Genomic DNA, 19957 nt, shown 5'->3' with positions numbered 1-19957 from the left:
TGAAAGTTATCTGGCGGGATTTGCAAAAACAAATTAAAAAGCGATTCTCTGCCCTGAGGAACAAAACTTTTGAAAATAATATTTCTAAATTAGACCCGAGTTCCAAACCCTTTTGGAAACTCACAAAAATTTTGAAAAAACCTCAAAAGCCTATTCCAGCGCTTAAAGAAGGTGGTAAAATTTTGATCACAAATTTGGAAAAAGCTCAGAAACTTGCTAAGCAATTCGAGAGTTCCCATAATTTCAGTTTGGGTCTTACTAGTCCTATTGAGAATCAGGTTGCTCGGGATTTTCGGAATATTTTCTCTCGGGAAAATATTTTTGATGATTCCTGGGGGACTGATTTGGACGAAGTAAGGTCTATAACTAAAAATTTTCAAAATATGAAGGCTCCAGGTAATGATGGAATTTTCTATATCCTCATCAAAAAACTCCCAGAGAGTACCTTGTCTTTCATGGTAAAATTATTTAACAGATGTTTCCATTTGGCATACTTTCCTGATAAATGGAAAAATGCAAAAGTTGTTCCAATTTTGAAGCCGGATAAAAATCCAGCTGAAGCTTCTAGCTACCGTCCAATAAGTTTGCTTTCTTCAATAAGTAAACTTTTTGAAAAGATAATTTTGAATAGAATGATGCTTCACATCAATACGAACTCAATTTTTGCAGATGAGCAGTTTGGATTTCGCCATGGGCATTCAACTACTCATCAACTCTTGAGAGTTACCAATTTAATTCGTTCAAACAAATCTGAAGGCCACTCAACTGGAGTTGCTCTTCTAGACATAGAAAAAGCATTCGACAGTGTTTGGCATGAAGGTTTGATTGCTAAATTGAAAAAGTTTAATTTTCCACTTTACATTATGAAATTAGTTCAAAATTATTTAACTAACAGAACTCTTCAAGTAAATTATCAAAATTCCAAATCTAATCGACTACCTGTTAGGGCAGGAGTTCCTCAGGGTAGCATTCTTGGGCCTATATTGTATAACATTTTCACTTCGGACCTCCCTGATTTGCCTCATGGTTGCCACAAATCTTTGTTCGCTGATGACACAGGCATTTCCGCTAAAGGAAGAAGTCTTCGTGTTATTTGCAGCAGACTTCAGAAAAGTTTAGATATTTTCTCTTCTTATTTACAAAAATGGAAGATTTCTCCCAACGCTTCCAAAACTCAACTTATAATATTTCCACATAAGCCTAGAGCTTCGTTTTTGAAACCTAGTAGTAGTCACATAGTCACTATGAACGGAGTTCCAATTTCCTGGTCAAACCAAGTGAAATATCTTGGATTAATACTTGACCAAAAATTAACTTTTAAAGATCACATTGAGGGCATTCAAGCCAAATGTAACAATTATATAAAATGTTTGTATCCTCTTATAAACAGGAAATCCAAACTTTGCCTGACGAATAAACTTCTAATATTTAAACAAGTTTTTAGACCGGCCATGCTTTACGCTGTGCCAATATGGTCTAGTTGCTGCACTACCAGGAAAAAAGCACTTCAAAGGATTCAGAACAAAATTCTGAAAATGATTTTGAAGTTGCCTCCCTGGTACAGTACAACTGAGGTACATAGAATTTCGAATGTTGAGACTTTAGCACAAATGTCCAACAAAATAATTAATAATTTCAGACAAAAATCGTTGCAATCCTCAATTGCAACGATTAATTCCCTTTATACTTAGATAAGATTTAGTTTTAGTTTTTAGTTTTAAGATATCAATTGTTATACTGACATGCAGGTTAAAAAACCTGTTTAAAATACTGAATTGCCAAGACATGAACAATGTAAAAACACTTAGATATATATCATAACAATTAAGGCTGGTACGTTACTGCAGTAACTGGAGCACCTAGGTTAAAATGAAATGTAATTTATTTTGAATTTGGAACAAATAAAGAGTTAAAAAAAAAAAAAAAAAAAAAAAAAAAAAAAAAAAAAACAGCGTTTGATAAAGCCTAGCATGTTATTTGCCTTATTAAGCCCTACAGTTCTACTTTCGTGAATTTCTTCCAACTTCTGCGATGCCTCCGATTTTGTAAGTTCTCTAAACTTTCGTGAACCGGTTTAGATTTTCAAAACTTTTTAAAAATTACCTCTATTTTCCAAAAATTAGTGCAGCTAAACTTTTCAAAATTTGTCTGATAATTATATATGATCAGCGAATCAGAACACATGAAGCAACCAACGATACAGACAACAACACAGTTCATCCCTTTTTTGACCCTTTTTTGATTAACTCATATAATTAACTTTTAAAAACAGCGTTTTTCTCCAGGAAAATTGGTTGTAACTTTTAACCTAAATTTATTTATTTATTAATTTATTTATTCGTCAATCAATCAAATCGTAGACTACATATTAACATTAGGACTTATGTTCTTTGACTTCGCAGGGTTCTGAAATATATTTTTAATTCTGTTGAGGGCATATTTAGGTCAATCATTTCACAATGATGATTATAAACAGTCATCATCTGATTTACCGGTCCAAATTTAGCGTAATTGGTCCGATGGCGATCTACTGCGAACAACTGTCGATTGCGTAATTGTCGGGAAGGTGCATACAAATTTAACCTTGACAATAGATCAGCTGAGTAAATGCGTTGTGAAATGATATTGTTTAAGAAGGAAATCTTTGCGTAATTCCGACGTTCTTTCAATGTTTGAATGCTAATCAGCAAACAACGTGCTTCATATGACGGGAGAGGAAAAGCCGTCCAACCTAACTTACGTAGTGCATATAATAAAAATTGCTTTTGGATTAACTCTATTCGTTCTTCATGCTTTTTCATATAGGGTGACCAAACAACGCTACAATATTCTAAAATTGACCTCACATAAGCAACGTAAAGTGATTTAATTGTATAAGGAACTTTAAAGTAGAGACCGAAATGTTTCATAAAATTAAGCATATTGCCTGCTCTATGTATTATTGTGTTATAATGGTCCACAAATGTCAATTTAGAATCTAGAATAACACCTAAATCTCATACATTTTCACATTTTTGAACATTTTCATTACTTAATGTAATACAAAGATGTTGTTTGTTTAGTTTTCTACTGTATGTTATAAGATTACATTTTTTAATATTTAGTTTCAATAGACCCTGATATTTTTTAAAATAAGAGAGACGTCATTAATGTACAAAATAAAAAGAAGGGGACCTAGGTGTGAGCCCTGGGGAACCCATGACGTGACATGAATTGGCTTAGATGTTTTCTCGTTGAATCTTACAATTTGCTGGCGATCAACTAAATACGATTTAATCCAGGTCCTCACCTGGATGTGACTTAAACAAATCGTATAGAGGTCATCCTAAGTTAATAATAAAAACCAGAGTCGTCAATTTTTATATTTGGTTGAACCTTTTTCATCGCTTTCCATAGAATCCTCTTACAAGACTAAGTTCACTAAAGCACCAGTTCTCCTTCTAAAAAAATAAATTGTCTCGATAGTTGAAGTCTGTTATTCGCTCTAATGAAAAATCACCATCCTTTCACAGCAAATCATTCAAACGTGCTATTAATCCTTGAACAATAAACAATGACCCGACACAATTGAATAGTTTCCCATCTCCCTCTGTCCCTTGACTTGATCTTTCCTGAGGCAGCCTCACAATCACTCCTGCTGCTCGGTGCTCATTATCTGAGAATGTCACCCAAAGACGACGACGACGACGACAGCTGCAGCATGGATTCTGGATCGAAATTTGCCTGCCTGTCTTCGTCTCACAAAGTGCCTCCTCTGTGTGTGAGACCTGCTCTGATCCCGCAGAGGTTTCAAGCCATCCCCTATCTGCCTGCCGCCGCCCAACAGCAGTCAACGAGCAGAGAACGAAAGATTAAAAAATCCGATAAATCTCCTTCCATTTAATCGCTGATCCCATGCTGTCACGCTTTAGAGCTCTTTCTCTCCCTCTCTGTCTCTCTCTGTATCTTATCGGGGAGTTTTCGCTTATAATTTTTGACGAAGGAAACTTTTTGCGCTGTTTGAAAAATACATTTTGAGCCGTCGTCTTGAATCGTTGAGACAGCCAGCGGCAGCCCCCATGCCAAGTGGCAGAGTCGTAAATATAAAAATTTTATTTTCATCCCGTCGTCATCGTCGTCGTCCCCTTGGATGTTGTGAACCTATCCCACATCTTCCTACTATGTATACCAAGCCATCATCGTTTGATGTCGGTTGGGTCGGATCGTGGGGGTTACCCACTCGAGCAGTAGCTGTTTGAAGCTTGGGAAAAAAATGGAAATGTTTACGAACGGTCTGGGAAAGGATTCCTGTCAGGGCGGATCAAACTACCGGGAATGTTACAACCAAACCAAGCTACTAAGCCATAAATTAGGGAAAATTGGACACCTCTAGCAGAAGCAAAACGACCAGTGCATCTCCCACTGCCACGCGGTGGCTGACTGGTCTGGTGTTGTTGGCACTTGCCAGAAAGACAGTCGCGGGTACTTTATGCTATTAAGTGCGATGAGAAAGGGACGGCATGGGGGGGGTGACACGAAAGAAATAAGCGATTTGAACTTGTGGACTCTCGTTTGGGGGATTTGGAGTTATTATTTTTATATTACCTAGAGGACCCCAGGAGAGGCAAATGGTTCCAGTGGATGCGCATCAAAGAGATAGATGATTTTAAAATTGAGCTCATTGCTGGCCGAGAGCTCCGAGGGGGATACCAACAATGTTACGAAAATAACATCACCCTCATCACAATTGACGTCATCTCCAGCGATGAAAATGCGTTGCAATAGACTTGTGGAGGCTATTTGAGGATTGGAGTGTGATGATAGTTTTCCGTAGGCTGAGCTTTGGTGCTATCTATTTATATCATGCCTCTCTGAATGAACCCTGAAAAAAACCAAATTTGTCGGAACCTAAAGCTTCAAGCAAATAAGCTCGCAAAAAATAATCATCAAATAAACCAAGTTTATTGCCCGTATCCTGTCCAAAATTTTCCCAGCGCCTAAGCTAAAAATAAAATAATCACACTTAACATCTCAATATTCCGTGCCGCCATATGTTCCCCACACCCATCGACCCAATGTCCCATTCTCAAACATCATGCAAAGCATTCGCCCTCGTGTATGAAACACGGTCATCGTGTGATCAAGACGAGACCCCACGCGGAGCATGAATATGTCGCCTCGCTGTGTGTTAATTTCCTTTTCGTTGTGCTTCCATTTTCCAACCCGACCCACCCGACCCCGCTACCGTTGTCTCATTCCTCCTCACCATTACCATTTACTATGCTGCTGCTGCTGCTGCTTCTACTGGCGGACATACCGATACTCACCTTCCATCAACGGATGCCTTCCTCTAATGTTTACGATTGCTCTCCTCCGACTAGAGCTCCTCTCCCGTCCTGCGATGCTCGCTGCTGGAATGGCCCTTCTTCCAACGAATTATGCTACGTTTGAACCATTTTTCCCTGGAATACAATGTTGATGCTTTTACCCATCCGATTCTGAAAAAAAATCAATGACTCGCTCGACGCTCGATGACAGACTCAGAGCATGATAAAAAAAATCTCACCGAAAGGGTGGGAGGGGGGCGAGGGGGGTGAATCGGATGCGAAGTGCGATCATAAAACAAGAAAGACGATCGTGTCGAGCATGTGCTACGACGACGACGACGACGGCGATGGCACCATTGTTGCGGCAGTCAGTCTCTTGTCGGTCTCTTCTTCGCATTTTTCTTCACTCCCATCGTTTAGTGCTGCGCCATCATTGCTCGTTTCCTGTCTCTCGTTTTTGTTGCCTCTCGCTCACGGTTTTCACTCTCTCGCAAGCTCCGATGCGAGCGATCGCGACCGACTCACTCACACAGCCTCATTCGTGGTACCTACATATGATAAGTGAATACACCCCACACGGATAGCCACCATGATTTTGTCGGCATCGGGAGCGCACCACAAAGGGGCAGGCTTGTTTGCATTATGGGAACCGATCGGGCAGGGTTTGATATGCGACGGATTTGCAATGCGTTGCGGTTGGTTTGTTCGGAAATTTGAACCGTGTTGCGGGAGGTATTTCGAGTTAGCTTTATCTCTAAAGTTATTCCGTGGAGTAACATTCTGAAATTCAACTAATTGATAATGAAAAAATCGTTGCACAGTTTGTATGGTAGAAAGGAAATTCAACTTGGTTTTCGGATTTAGTTGTACCTGTAGCTACTGATTATTTATTGCAATATTTACGCCTAGCCATTAACGCCTAGCAATCAATTTATATATCAGTTACATTCTTGATTACTATCGAGAAGCTAGAGCTCAAAAGTTATACATGTCTTGACCAATCTCTTGAAACTGGTGAACAATTTAGTTCGGAGTTAACTCGCTTGGTGGAATTAGTGTCTAATCTAATCTAATCTAACACCAACACAGCCAGTTCATGAAATCGTCCTGGAAAATGATAGATATACATCCATCACTTTTTTTCTATTTGGTATATGTTGCACATCATAGATGCGCAAAATATATCAAACCGGCCAGGCATACTGTGCAGCATTTAAGGGGCAAGATGATTAAGAAAAATCGGGCCTGTTTGAATCCAAGATTTAAACAAGATGCTTCAAAATCCAATAAATGGATGAAACCTGAACATCTCGTACCGTACGTTCCGTTGTATTGCTATTTGTAAATCATTTGTCGTAGGGAGTATCTAGTCTCTCTTGTCATGGCCTTATATGGCATATGGTTATAGCGCCATTACTCGTTTTTTGAAAAGAGAAGAAGGGAAGGGAACACATCCCTGACGTAGTTCACGGATTGCAGGAGCATGTTGATGGGTTCCGATTTTCGTTGCTGCATGATTAAATCTCAATTAAATATGAAAATATTCTATCTTCTATTTCAGTAAAATACCTTTTAGTGCTCGAATGATAGATGCAGGTAAACAATTTCCATCGGCTGGGGTCTTCAATATCGTGAAACGATATTTTCCATTTGATCCGTTCTCAATCAAAGATTTGTCGGTTCTACCATTTTGGATCAAATTTACTCTTTTCAACTTTCACAACAATACGCACATAGATTGATGAAACTTTAAGAGAAAAACTCGCGTTGTAGAATTTGAATTTGAACCGGAACGAGTATGGTATTTAAGATTCAATAAATTGTTGACAGAATTGAAAGGCCCCTCTCCCTTTGTGAATAAATCGTTTTTATTATTATTATTGGTATCGTCAACTTTTTTTTTCCTTTGGTTTGTTTTTTCCGTCGATCTTGTTTTCCGTGCTGAGCACCAATGCTACCGACGTGCCAGGAAGGCAGCTCCCACACCTGAACCCTACCTATCGACCCATCAACTCATGAACCGGGGACCAACGGCTTTACTTCCCATCCGAAGGAAGGCGTGATCAGAGATGTTATGCCTCAGAACATCCCGGCGGCGCCGACTGGGATTGAACCCAGGCCTGCTGGGGTGAGAGGTAATCACGCTTACCACTACACCACCGGCGCCGTTTATTACGACATTTGAATAAGATTGTCTTATCATTTGTAATTCAAAAATTAATGTTATAATGATCAACATACACACTTAGATTTTTTTAACAGGAGTCAGAATTTCAATCAAGATTTTGAATGAAATATTTCAAGACCAATGCAAAAGCTCATAACATAACACAAATAACGTTTTGCATTTTATGCTCAAAGAATACAACCGAAAACCGTTAAATGCGAATTCGTATAGTTACTCCCGTTGTTGACTGACGGGTTAGTACGTATGAGTGCAATCCCATTACCCAGAATTTAGTAAATTAACCATCCAAAGACGATTCAAAAATCAACTAACGCGTATATTATCAACTACTATACTACCGTCCTCCGTACTAAACTATATGACATACCATTACCATAACTAAGTAATCCTATCCAAGCGTGCTGCTCGCTCCCATACGATCTTCCAAGAGACTGCCAAAAAGCCTAGTCCACTCACAACCGCAAAAAGTACAGAAAATCTGCGACGAGCAAATCCGCCCCAGGTTCTCCCGTGGAAAACCTCAAAAATCTGCCGTAAAATGAGAAAAATCGACGAAAATTCCACTCAGTCTAGGAGTAGTACCAATAGAGTGAGTGAACCCTCCCTCATATTCGGGACTTTCTTCCTGGAAAAACACGAGGCAAACCTACCCATCGCCGACCTCCAGCACCTCAAGCGACTTATGAGTAAACCAAACGCAAACCCGGGTCTCTCCCATTCGCCATGTGTTTCATCGGAAAATCCTTCGCCAAAAAAAATCTTCATGATAAAACACCTATACACCTATACAAACACAGATTTTACCATCTCAAAGCGCGAACGTCAACAAGTAAATCGACAAAATGTTAATTTCAACCATCAAAAACATTGTGTGGCCTCCAATTTAATTCAAGCCACATCAAGAAACAGGAAAATCACAGGTACTCAAATAATGAAACATTAAAGTGACCAAAATCATCTAAACGAACGGGAGCAGACCAAAATTAAAAACAACATGCATTGCGTGGTACTCATCTGACAGCTCCTTCCAACCGGTCCCGCTTATAGTCGCTATATTCATAGTCTGGCGGATAGAATTTCGATCTGTCAAAAAGCGGAACCAATTCAATATATTTTGGACCAACAATTGAAAAGTTACTATCTACTTTTATAAACAAAACGTTGATTACTCTTTCCTCGCCAATCGAACGCAAATTACCAGCATCATCGGATAGGGGAAACTTTCCCCAACCCAAAGATGATGTTAGTTTGCGTAGGCGAGCCTTGAGCCACGAGAAAGGGGTTTCCGAAGTTTTGTTCGCAATAGCTGATGTGCTCTTTTCTGTTGTTGGTCAGGATTTGTTCGATTGGTTCCGCTATTTGACAATTCAATTGGTTCCCGGTTCATGCTAGAACTGCAGAGCTCGAAGTTCTGGAAGGTGTAGGTAAGCGAAGTACAGGCCATAGTTACATTTTCTTCGTGTGTACAAAAATGTGCAAGCGAGCCTCCCAACGAATCGTCTCCCATCCCAACGAAAACAAAACTAACGTGCGCGAGGCTCGCGCTGGTTTCGCGTGTCGCATCACATGTGCTGTATGGTCGATGTTAGAAGCGCAAAGCTCGAATTTGTGAAGGGTGTAGGCGAATGAAATTTGGTTGCTATGGCAAGTAGGTATTTGAGTTTAGATAGTTCTAACTTAGAGAAAATGAAGCATAGGGAAACTTAGTGTAATACGCTACACGGGCTAATATGATCAACGAATGCATTTCCAAAATTGACACGAATAAGACTTGTTTTGCGATACCTGGTAGACAAACGATGCGACCCTATCAACTCAGTAATGTGAAGTAGTCTGGGATGATTGTACTATAGAACCGAGCCCCTTACATTACAACAAATATCCTGAATGAAGCTATTAAGGTGGAATAATGTCCCGCATCATGCGTACATCATATATACATATATAACCGAGAAAGCCTATTTTTTCGCAGTTTCGATTGCCAAAGTGCCAAGCTCACATTCTCGATCGCGATTGCGACATTCATCGTCTTCCTTATAACGAATCATGCTTAAAACACAAACAAAATCTTAACGCTTGCACCTTACTGCAAATCGAGCCATAGCATGAACACCGACCTTTCTCTCATACTTTTCAAAAACAGTTTTCAAGCCTAGTTCAGCAGTTTATATGTATACTTATTATGTATGAAAAACTTTGAGTTAGTCAAGACATGTAAACCCAACCATATCGTACCAACATTTGCTGTCCTTTAATTATTGCTTACTTTAAGAGCCACAATGGTTTTTGATTTATTGCAATATTCCTTGCCTCTTTTCCTATTTAAATTTAATTCCACCTCTTACCTAAATCTGGAGACGCACAATTTCCAAAATAAATCATATCGTGTTCCCAAAATAAGCATTGTGGTTATTTTACATTATATACTCTCTATTTTTCTCCATTGAATGGATCGGAATGCTTCAAAAAAGTACATTCATAGCTCATTTTTGGTGCGAGTCATGTGAGTTGTCCGAGAATCAGCAACACTCTTGACTTCGAGTAATGGCATGGAACTTTGAAATGATGGCGGAAACGTACATCAGACTAAAGCGATGTGGTTGTGATTAGGGTGTGCACCTACAGAAAATCGGCGGGCAATTGCAGTGGGTGGACGGCACCACTATTCGGGGGATTCCTACTCAAGTTTTCTTTCATTAGTTAATAAGTAAAACGAAGAATATTTTCCTTTTTTAATGATTTTCTTTTAATCAAATTCTAAGGACCATAAGGTTAATGTTAGCTTGATGTAAATAAAAGAAAATTATAGAATTTAAAGGCTCTAACAAATTCTTTCAAATTTCACTGCAGTCAACCTTTTTCAGCAATTCGCTGTTTAGTCGAATCAAAAGAATATCAGCCAAGGTCTGCTCATCAAGCAAAGATCGTGGTTTGGTCAATATCAGAGCTAGAGCACTAAATGATGTCTCTACGCTCACAAGGGATTCCCAGAAAAGCAGAAGCCAATCGGTAAAGCTCCGGTTTCGAAGTTTTCATCTTGAACCAATGGTCCAGTATGGTTTCCGGTTCCGATCCTGTGGTGTTGAGCTTCAAGCGTGACATACATGCTAATTTCGCCAGTTCATCGCAAATGTTAGCATCTAGAGCTGTATTATTTGTTTCGTCAAGAGATGCCAAATATGCTTCAAAAGAATCGCCGTTTGCCGTTTTCTCAATGCTTTCAGGTTGACTACTGTTTGGGTTGAAAAGAACACGCATGTTTTCCCAAACATCATTTAAAAAGTCCTTAAAGTTTAATAAAATCACAAGTACATGTTAGCTGAAGTTTCAAAAACCGAAAAAAAAAAGTTTACTCACCATTGCGATTTCCTTTTGATCCTTAGTCATAAATGGCGTGTTCCGAAAATTGATCCGCTGATCAAGATATATCGTAGCCAGGAATGAAGGGTTGTCCATAAGTTTCACTCGTCGGTCATCCATTTTGCTGGTGAGTGTTAACGCCATATCATCTTTGGAACTCTTGAGATCAAATGTGCATTTCTCCCATGTTAAGAAAAAATCACCAAAAGTTGTTTGAGAGCTCTGCAATCTCGTAGTTGCTTCAGCTACAGGTCGAAAGACTGCCGAAAAGCGCTGGATAAACTCCCACAAATCAATGTCGATGATCATTTCCTCGACTCCTTCCGTCAACGTACAAATGAAGTCCTTCACCTCCAACAAGCTGTTCACCATCATATAGGTGCTATTCCACCTAGTCAAGCAGTCCAGCTTTGGCTTCTTCTTATTGCTGACCTCAAACATCCTTTTGTAGGGTAGTTTTCTCAGCTTTTTCACAGCACTCCGAGTTTTTGAAAGTTGATGTTTCAATTCTACTGCTTTTATAGTGTCGTTAACTGCCAGCTGCAAAGTGTGTGCCGCACAACGAACTCCTTGCAAAATTGGATCTATGAGTTCCATCCTTTTTTTCCATTCTCACGTCTTCCGACGCATCCTCGATTTCGATATCATCGACCACAACCGTTTCCTCCAATTCGTCATCAGACACTGCATCCGAAATTCTTGGACGAGTCGTGTGTCCTTCAGCACACAGCAACGCATCAAAATCGTTGAGGGCCTCTTGTTGTGTCATCTTGAGACGGTTTACTGTGGCAAGAATATTGTTCGCATTGTCAGATGTCACCGTTAAGATGCGTCGAATGTCAATTCCGTATGGGTGCAGAATTTTTAAAATTTCTGTGGTCAAGTTAACAGCTGTGTGATTAACGTGTAACTCGATGACGCCAAGCGTTCTGATAATAATGTAATTATTTTTCACATACTGGATGTTTACGCATATGAAATCCCGATCCATTCTGGACGCCAGATCGATTTCGTTGCTTTCGTGGGGCTATGTTCGTCGAGTAGCTTGACGTAGCGCCCTTTTAATTGATAGTACATTTCTTCGAACTCAAACCTGTGATTGAAGACCGAGTTGATTTCCTCGAGCGCTTCAGACTGCTCTTCGATTTCACATTGCACTTTGTCAAATTGCTCACAAAGTTCAGTGAGTCTGTTCAATCGCTCCTGAATCTCGCCGAAAGGAGGATTTCTTCTTTCGACCGCACTAGCGTTATTCTGCTCCCATTTCATGCGCTGAAAAAACACGTCGTGACGTTTCCGAATCGCTTCCATAGCGGTTTCGTAGATATCGGCTCGAAGGTCCAATGTTTTCGGGAGAGAGCAGGCGGAACGCAATAAAACGCGGCGAACTAATTGAAATGAAAATGGACTGTATTTTTATTTATATTTTACAAGAAAGAAACGTGTTGTCGACCGCTCGGTCAGACGAATGAAAAACTGATGAATTCCGGAAGCGGTATTTTTCTTCTATGTTGGGAGCGCGGGACGACGAGTTTGACAGCTGGTTTTGCGAGGGGTAGGACCACGCACGAACATCTAAGTTGGGCGCAGGGTTGGACTGCACGCGAACAGAAAGGTTCAAATAGTCTGCAGATGATAGAGCAAGTAGAATCGAGCTTCGCTTACTTTGGAATAGCCGAAGAGGTTGTCACCGACAATGGTCCTCCCTTTAACTCGGAACTCTTCGTAAGATTTCTTGATGCAAATAGTGTTAACCCAAGCAACCTAAAGTTCAGATTTTACTTGAGAAACGAACTCAAAAGTTCAGATCTGGTTCAAATTTAGTTCCGTGGAACTTTCTTGCTGATTAACGAGGCACTACACGTACAAACAGAACTTAATGCTCTTTAAAGTATCGCCAATATTTATTGGAACCTTGAAAGTTCAACAGAAGTTTCTTGTCCCCGTTCATTTGAACTGTGAAGTTCACAAACAGTGAATAAAGAACTTGTTTCGAACCTCTAACACAAAGTTCAATCTTAGTACTAACCGTACTTTTAAGCAGCGCGAAAGTTCACAATTAATCTATGGTTAACTTCTTTCAGACTTTAAAGTACACGCAAAGTTCTAGATAAGTTCGAAGGAAGTTCGACTTGAACCTTGACTTGAACTTGTAAGCAACTTTAGAAATGTCATTTTCTAGCAGCTTTTTTCGTCACGGACCAATTTATCTTTTTCTGCGAAACTGTTTGCGTTTGGCCAGAACAAAATGTGTCCACTTTTTGATTTCCGCAGCCATTGTTCTGGAACGACCGAAAGCTCCTTACAGCCTCGAGCGTTCAATGTGTCTACTACGGCGAATGGCATTTCTGTAAGTAAAAAACATATGTTGTAGTTTAATAAGTTTTATTGAGGTTTGTGTTCCACTACCATACCTTGATAATTCTCTGAATAAAACAAGTCTCAACACAAAATTTACTTATTAATAAATTTAAATTTACTACAATTCAATCAAATTTTTTCGTAATTTCCGATATTACTGAAAACTTCTGCGGAAAACAAAACAAGCTGTCAAATGTCAAACGGTGCAAGTTCACAATCAGTTCCGTAATCTACATGAACTAATCAGAGACTTTGAAGTTCAAAAATAGTTCTTACGGAACTTGAAAGTAGATTTGGCTACTCTGAAAACCATTTTTATGAATGAAATCAACACATTGAGTAAAATATTCAGTATGATATTCCACTTCGTTCACATAGAGCAGTGGTATGAATCTCGGTTTCAAAGAGGAGGGCTCGAGTTCAAGACTTGCGGTAAGTAATTTAAAAACATGTAATTTAAATTAAATATTTGACCATATTTCAAACATTTACCTTCTGACGACGCAGCAGCGCATAATAAATTAGAAGAGAACGTGGTAAGCAGCAAAATAATAGATACATTTGTTTTCTATTTTGGTTTGTAGATTTCATTCAAGTTTTCTTTTTGGGCTGAATAGCATTCCCTCCAACGGTTAAACGAACCTTTTGTGAACTTTCAAGTTCTTTTTAAAAGTGAAACAGCATTCTGTTAGAAGCTTAAACATCGAATGTGAACTTGGAAGTTCGGTTAATTACTTAAAAAGTAAGCTGAATAGAATTCTCTTCATAATATTTCGATTAGCTGATTAAGCCAAAAAAGGGCTTTTATCCGAACTTTTGGTTGCTTGGGAAGGTTTCTAAATCTCCACCTTATCACCCCCAATCTAACGGGTTGGCCGAGAGAGGCGTAAGGACGGTGAAAGATGTTTTAAAACAAATAGCTACTCGATGAAAAGCATCAGTCGTTATCGATATACCGAAAGATTAATCGATTTCTAATCAACTACCGGAACACTCCATCTACAATGACGAGTTGTACGCCGTCGTCGATGATATTCTTGTATACTCCGCGAACGCTAACGAATATGATTAATCCGTGTAAGACGAACTAGAGTCCGTGCATTCCAAACCCGTTCGCGTTGAAGTTCAAATTGAACAGTCTCCACCGGAAGTAAGGAAGTCGTTCAACGTCGGAGATCAAATTCTTTACCGTAATGATTTGAAAGAATTAATCCGATGGATTCCCGCGATAAGTTTGCATAAGATCAGTCCTTTAGCGTACTTAATTAGTGTCGAAGAAAACGTTCGAATGGTTGACGTGAATCAAATTCGATACTCAGACTTGGCAGATAAATTTCATCCTACTATGCCAGTTGTTCAACCCGTTCCACATCGTGTCGATCAAAGTAGTGAGGACAGTAATCAAGTTGCCTCGCCATCTGGGGGTTCGAGTCAGGAACAGCCTCTGCCAGCCAACGAAAGCCAAAAGAAGCCAATGCCGGGGCTGTCCAAAAACTACAATGACGGTTTTTGAGCCAATTTGAAATCCCTAAGATGTCTACGTAGTTGATGCACATCCCCTTACCGTTACCGGATCTAGTAATAGTTCACCCTTTCTTGGTTTAGTTGATGATGAAAATTCCACTTAAGCTTACGGTAACCGATCAAAATCGTATATAAATGGCACTCGTACCTTTTATTGTAAAATAATACATAGAGTGCAGACCATAACATAATTTTAGGTACCTAGTGTAGACATTTTGGGGCAAGCCTGATATTCTGATTGAAGCAGGCAGGTAAACTAGTTCTTATAAAAACTTTATTGGTACCCATAAAGCGATGTTGACAGTAGTTTTCCCCATCCCAGTTGCCGGCTAGACAAAGTCGTCGGTATCCCATTAAGGCTTCTTTCTACTGAAAAGCAGTTTAATCCGAGGTATAAATTTATATGTCTTTAAGATTTGCCTTAATTAGGGAACGTTTATTGTGAGCACATTTCAGAAACCTTTACCAGAAATTTTACCAATAGTTAGTATACCGACAGAATGACATGTTTCATTATATTTTAAAATGCTACCTGTGCTATGTAGCAATTTTTAGAAACCAACGAAATATCAAGTCAATTTAACCCCCCGGGGATGGATATGAGAATCAGTGTAATGAACCGATTCCAATCGCCCGCAAATTTTTCCAAACCCTGACTCCAAATCCATACGAAGACACCCCAGAAGCCACCATCAATTCTAGCGAAAAGGGGGACACCAAACAACACACTTTGGTATTGGTGGTAGGTAACTGGTCGGGCTAGCGAACCTTCTTTAAAACCCTCATCCACACACAAGCTCGTGCCCAACCAACCTGCTGATGGTGGCGCGGCAAGATGAAAGCCGGTGGTGGTCGGCAAGGTGGGATGCGTGTATTCCAGTAGCAGTCAGCGCAACGAGCGCGCAACCATATGATCCGTTCGGTTGTGTTGGTTCGAGTTCCGAAATATAGTAAAGGGGTCCCGAGAGGGATAGCGAGAGAGCGAGCGAATCAAGAGAACAAGAAAGAGCGGCGATGGCGGTGGCAGCGGCGGCGCATTCAAAGCAGTCAGTGTCGGGTGGTGTAGTTCCGAGGAAATTGACGCAATAATGGCAGCCGCTCTCCGTCGCGACGGTGATGGTATGAGTCAACGTGTGTGGAGCGCGACGACGACGATGGCCATCATGATTTTCAGCTGCTTCACGCACACCACCACACGGGATTCCCAAATGACGGAAAAACTACGTCACTTTTGGCTCGACTCAAACCGGGACCCAGCCGGAGCTGGGGCACGGGTGACGAATGCAGGAAGGTGGTTTGATGGACCAGGGTGGACAGATTGGGTGATTGAGGTTTTATTTTTTTCAGCTTACTAATATTTTAAATCTGGAAGAACAATAAGCAAAAATGTAAAATGTTGACTAAGTCAAATAGTTTACGCACGAAAATTAAATTTTCAATCAATTCTGAAAATTTTGCAATGGAAACACTGGAGAAACAAATACACCCAAACGAACGGTGAAGACAGTGTGAAGAGGAAGTGAAAAACGAGAGAGCACGCGAGAGAACGGTTGGAGTGCGCATTCGTGCCTGCTGCTGGAGCCCGGAATGGCACTGCCCGTGTACGTTCGCCGCAGTTGGTTCGGTTTAGTCGAGGCACAACGCCCGAAGAAGAAACATCATTCGAGAAAACAAACCCACAAAGAGCTGTGGACCGGGCTCAAACAAGAAGTAAAAAAAAACTACATAACAAGTAAAGTAACAACAACAACAACAACAACAGCAGCAGGAAAAGGTCGGTCAAAGCGTACGGCAGAGTGAGCGAGAGCGAAACAAAGACGGACCGAGAGCGAAAGAGCGCGCGTACGGTGTCGGTGGGGCAAAGAAACAGGACAGTAACAGTAAGATTTCAGCACCCCAGTGTGGTCGATTCGAAGCGCTGCACAAGAGAAAGAGTGTGAACCGAGAAGAACGTCGCCGTCGTTGTCGTTCTAAGTGCCGTGGATCGACGAGCGCGAGTCTTCGTCGCCAGCGAGTGTGTGGGAAAAGAAGGCAAAGGGGAAAAGAGAAAATCGATATTATGTGAATGTGTCAAAATCAGGTCACTGTGGATTTAAAGCGAGCCGAGTGTGTGCCTGATTAGTGGCTTAAAGTGAGACGGTCAGCGGAAGCCAATTTCGTTTTTTTTTTGCCCTGGGGGTAGAAGAATTGACAAGTGAGATCAACTCGGTCAGACGGAAGTTGAATCCGAGAGAAGAATAGAAGGAATACTTTCCTAGTGAAGACTGAGCTGAAGGAAGGGCGGACGTGTCGTCGGTGGAGGGAGAGATTTCGGGAACCGATCGAATCTCACTTCTACGAGGAGCAACGTTCAAAGCTCGTCAGCAACAAATTCGTTTCACCAAGACTGAGTTCTAGCAGCCAATTTCTCATCGAGTCCCTGCCAGCATCTGCTCTTGTTGAAAGGGCAGACCACCGTCGGGAGTCAGAAGCAGAAGCAGCAGCTGTCGGAATTTTCTTTGGATTAATGTTCCTGATAAGTGTGTAAATTCTAGTTGATACAAGAAGTGATTTGGAGAAAAAAAGAAGCAGAAGAAGAGAAGGAAGGAAATTGAAGCATATCGAAGGAAGTTTGGTGCCAAATGGTTGAAAAGATAGTGAGTGTTTGAAGAGAAGGCGAGCAATTCTGAAAGCCTGGAATAGATTCCAATGAAAAGTGGTAGGAGTGCGGAGTAAGTGTCGTTTACCCGTTGCGAGTGGTCTCGGGACCACGTCGGGGTTCAACGTTGGAGTGGAGTAAAATCAATAGCACCAACACCATCATCAACACTGGCAGCAGGATGGCGATGGCAGCGTGCTATCCAAACTACGACCTATCCACGTCGTCGGGGATCGGGCATCAGCAGCAGCAGCAGACGGCCCAGTTGCATCACCTATCGGTGCCGTCGCGGCTAACCGGTGCCGGTGGTGGCCCGATGGCACAGAAAGACTACAGCATACCACTGCACGTGGACTGTAGCGTGGAGTACGAGTTACCAAATCAGGCCAAACCACCGGTGGGGGCCCGTGTGGAACCGCTGCTGATGATACACCCGTGCTACTTCCGGAAGATGGAGAGTCAGCGGCGAAGTCCTTTCATAAACAATATGCCAAATTCATCCCGTAGTTCTAATTCAATTGTTGCCAACGTTGTTGATTCGTCGTCGATGAGCCGACGGAGCTCAAAGACCAGTTCCCAGCAGCAGCAACAGCAGCAGGCACAACAACAGCAGCAGCAACAACAGCAGCAGCAGCAGCAGCAGCAGCAGCAGCAGCAGCAGCAACAACAGCAGCAGCAGCAACAGCAGCAGCAACAACAACAGCAGCAGCAGCAGCAACAACAGCAGCAGCAGCAACAACAGCAGCAGCATCAACAGCAGCAGCAGGCACAACAACAGCAGCAACAGCAGCAGCATGCTGTTGTGACGAGCCATCAGAGCAGTATGCAACATCATCAGAATTTGCAGCAGCAAATTGATGAGTACGTTCAACGGCAGATGGCTCAGCGGTCCCAACAGGCGCACTATCCTGTTGGGACGAGTAGTCAACAACAGCAACAGTCACAACACGTTCAATCTCAGCATAATCGCCATCATTCTCATCAACCACAGCCTCAGCAGCAGCAGCAACTTCATCAACAACAGTCACACCTGTCCAGTCAACAGCAATCCACCAATCAGTACAGCTTGCAGAGTCAACAACAGCAGCAACAACTAGCAAATACCTCAGACTGGGGCCGTTACATTGGCTCCGACGGGGTTGTCCGGAGCTACGGAAAAGTCAACCTAGCCAATCAAACTGCCTACAGCAACAGTAACAACAGTAGTAGCAGCAACAGCAACAGCAGCAAGTCAAAAGTCATCAAACGTAGTAATACGGGTATGCCGCCGCAGCTGGCAGGCACCGGGCATACCGGTGCCGTCGGCTCCGGAGGTCATCAGCAGCACCAGCAGAACCTAATAGCTGCCAGCTGTGCTGCATTCAACAGCAGTGGCAGCGGCTTGGAGGGTGGACTGCCATCCGGTCCCCGGTGGGACATCGAAAAGACTTCAATGGCCGCGGTGCCTCGCGATTTCCAGGCAGGACCGGAATCGTTACCGATCAAAACAAATGCTAGTCTACTGGCCGCCGCCGCCGTCAGCTCGCAGGCGGCCGTCAGCAGTAACAATAACAACAACAGCTATCAACCGTCGGCAACGATGTACCGGAACCCGTCGGTCGTTGGCAAACGTGATGCTATGCTTTCTGGAGGCTGTGGTGTATATAGTAATAGTAGCAACAACAACAATAACAATAACCTTAGGAACAATAACAACAGCAACAACAACACAGAACTAGGACTGACTGGCAGTGGTGGCGGCGGTGGTAGTCTATGGGACACTACGGCCGCACTGCTGGAGAAGAGCCCGATGGCCACGATACCCCGGGACTACCAGGCCGGGCCGGAGCATATGGCGTGCAGCAAGATGTCCGCCGGGGTCGGCAGCATGCTCGCCTCTTCCGGCCACTCACTGATGCGTTCCGGTGCGGGTGTCAATGGCAGCAGTTACCATCATCACCACCTCCACCATCACCAGTCGTCGGCGTCGGAAAAGGCCGCCCTGTTTGCCGGCAAGTACCGACAGCATCAGCGCGCCTCCCATCGGCTGCATCCGTACATGATGACCAGCTCGATGGGCGGCTCCTTCCCGCCGCTGATGGCTCCAGCATTCCCGCAGATGCAGCAAGTGTCGTGCTATAATGTGTGATTTTAAAAAGGAAGAATAAGAAGAAGAAGATTGGGCAAAGAGAAAGCAAGACGACGAAAGTCACGATGAAGAAGAGTGTGGAGAGAAAAAAGTCGACGAAGAAGATGAAGTAATTTATTAATGATTAATCATCGCTATAATCTCTTTGTTTGTGTCTTACAATGACGAAGAAAATGAAGGCAAAAGTATGAAAAAAAAAAATTATAATCGAGCAACTTTTTTCGTTGCATTTAAATGTGATAGTAGTTTTACTCCAAGCAACTTCGAAAGATAGTAAAGAAAATAATAATTACAAAATAGGATACAAGTTAAGGAAATCAAGAAAATATCGCTATATATTAAAATATGTGTTCCAAAGAAAGTCAAGCGAAACGTAGTGAATACAAAATTAACAACTACAGAGCAAACCAGAAGAAAAAGTTAGTAAAGCCGTCGGAACGGAGCAGCAGCGA

The 19957-nt window shown here is 41.8% G+C and overlaps 1 protein-coding gene across 1 annotated transcript; it reads left to right on the top strand.

Annotated features, from left to right (window-relative positions):
• The first annotated feature begins 16355 nt into the window (after positions 1 to 16355).
• On the top strand, positions 16356 to 19740 carry LOC135701409 (centrosomal and chromosomal factor-like). Its single transcript, XM_065222195.1, has one exon. It carries the CDS (start codon positions 17559 to 17561, stop codon positions 19503 to 19505), a length of 1947 nt encoding a protein of 648 aa, XP_065078267.1. The 5' UTR covers positions 16356 to 17558; the 3' UTR covers positions 19506 to 19740.
• Positions 19741 to 19957: the final 217 nt, after the last annotated feature.

Source organism: Ochlerotatus camptorhynchus, unplaced genomic scaffold (assembly GCF_037179485.1).
Source record: "Ochlerotatus camptorhynchus isolate MF236.1 unplaced genomic scaffold, CSIRO-AGI_Acam_v1.1 ptg000159l, whole genome shotgun sequence".
NCBI lineage: Eukaryota > Metazoa > Arthropoda > Insecta > Diptera > Culicidae > Ochlerotatus > Ochlerotatus camptorhynchus.
The sequence above is the reverse complement of the archived record's forward strand: the minus strand, read 5'-3'. Positions and strand labels throughout refer to the sequence as shown.

Excerpts from the sequence above, each read along its gene's own strand:
- LOC135701409 (XM_065222195.1), top strand. The coding sequence starts at position 17,559 with ATGGCGATGGCAGCGTGCTATCCAAACTACGACCTATCCACGTCGTCG.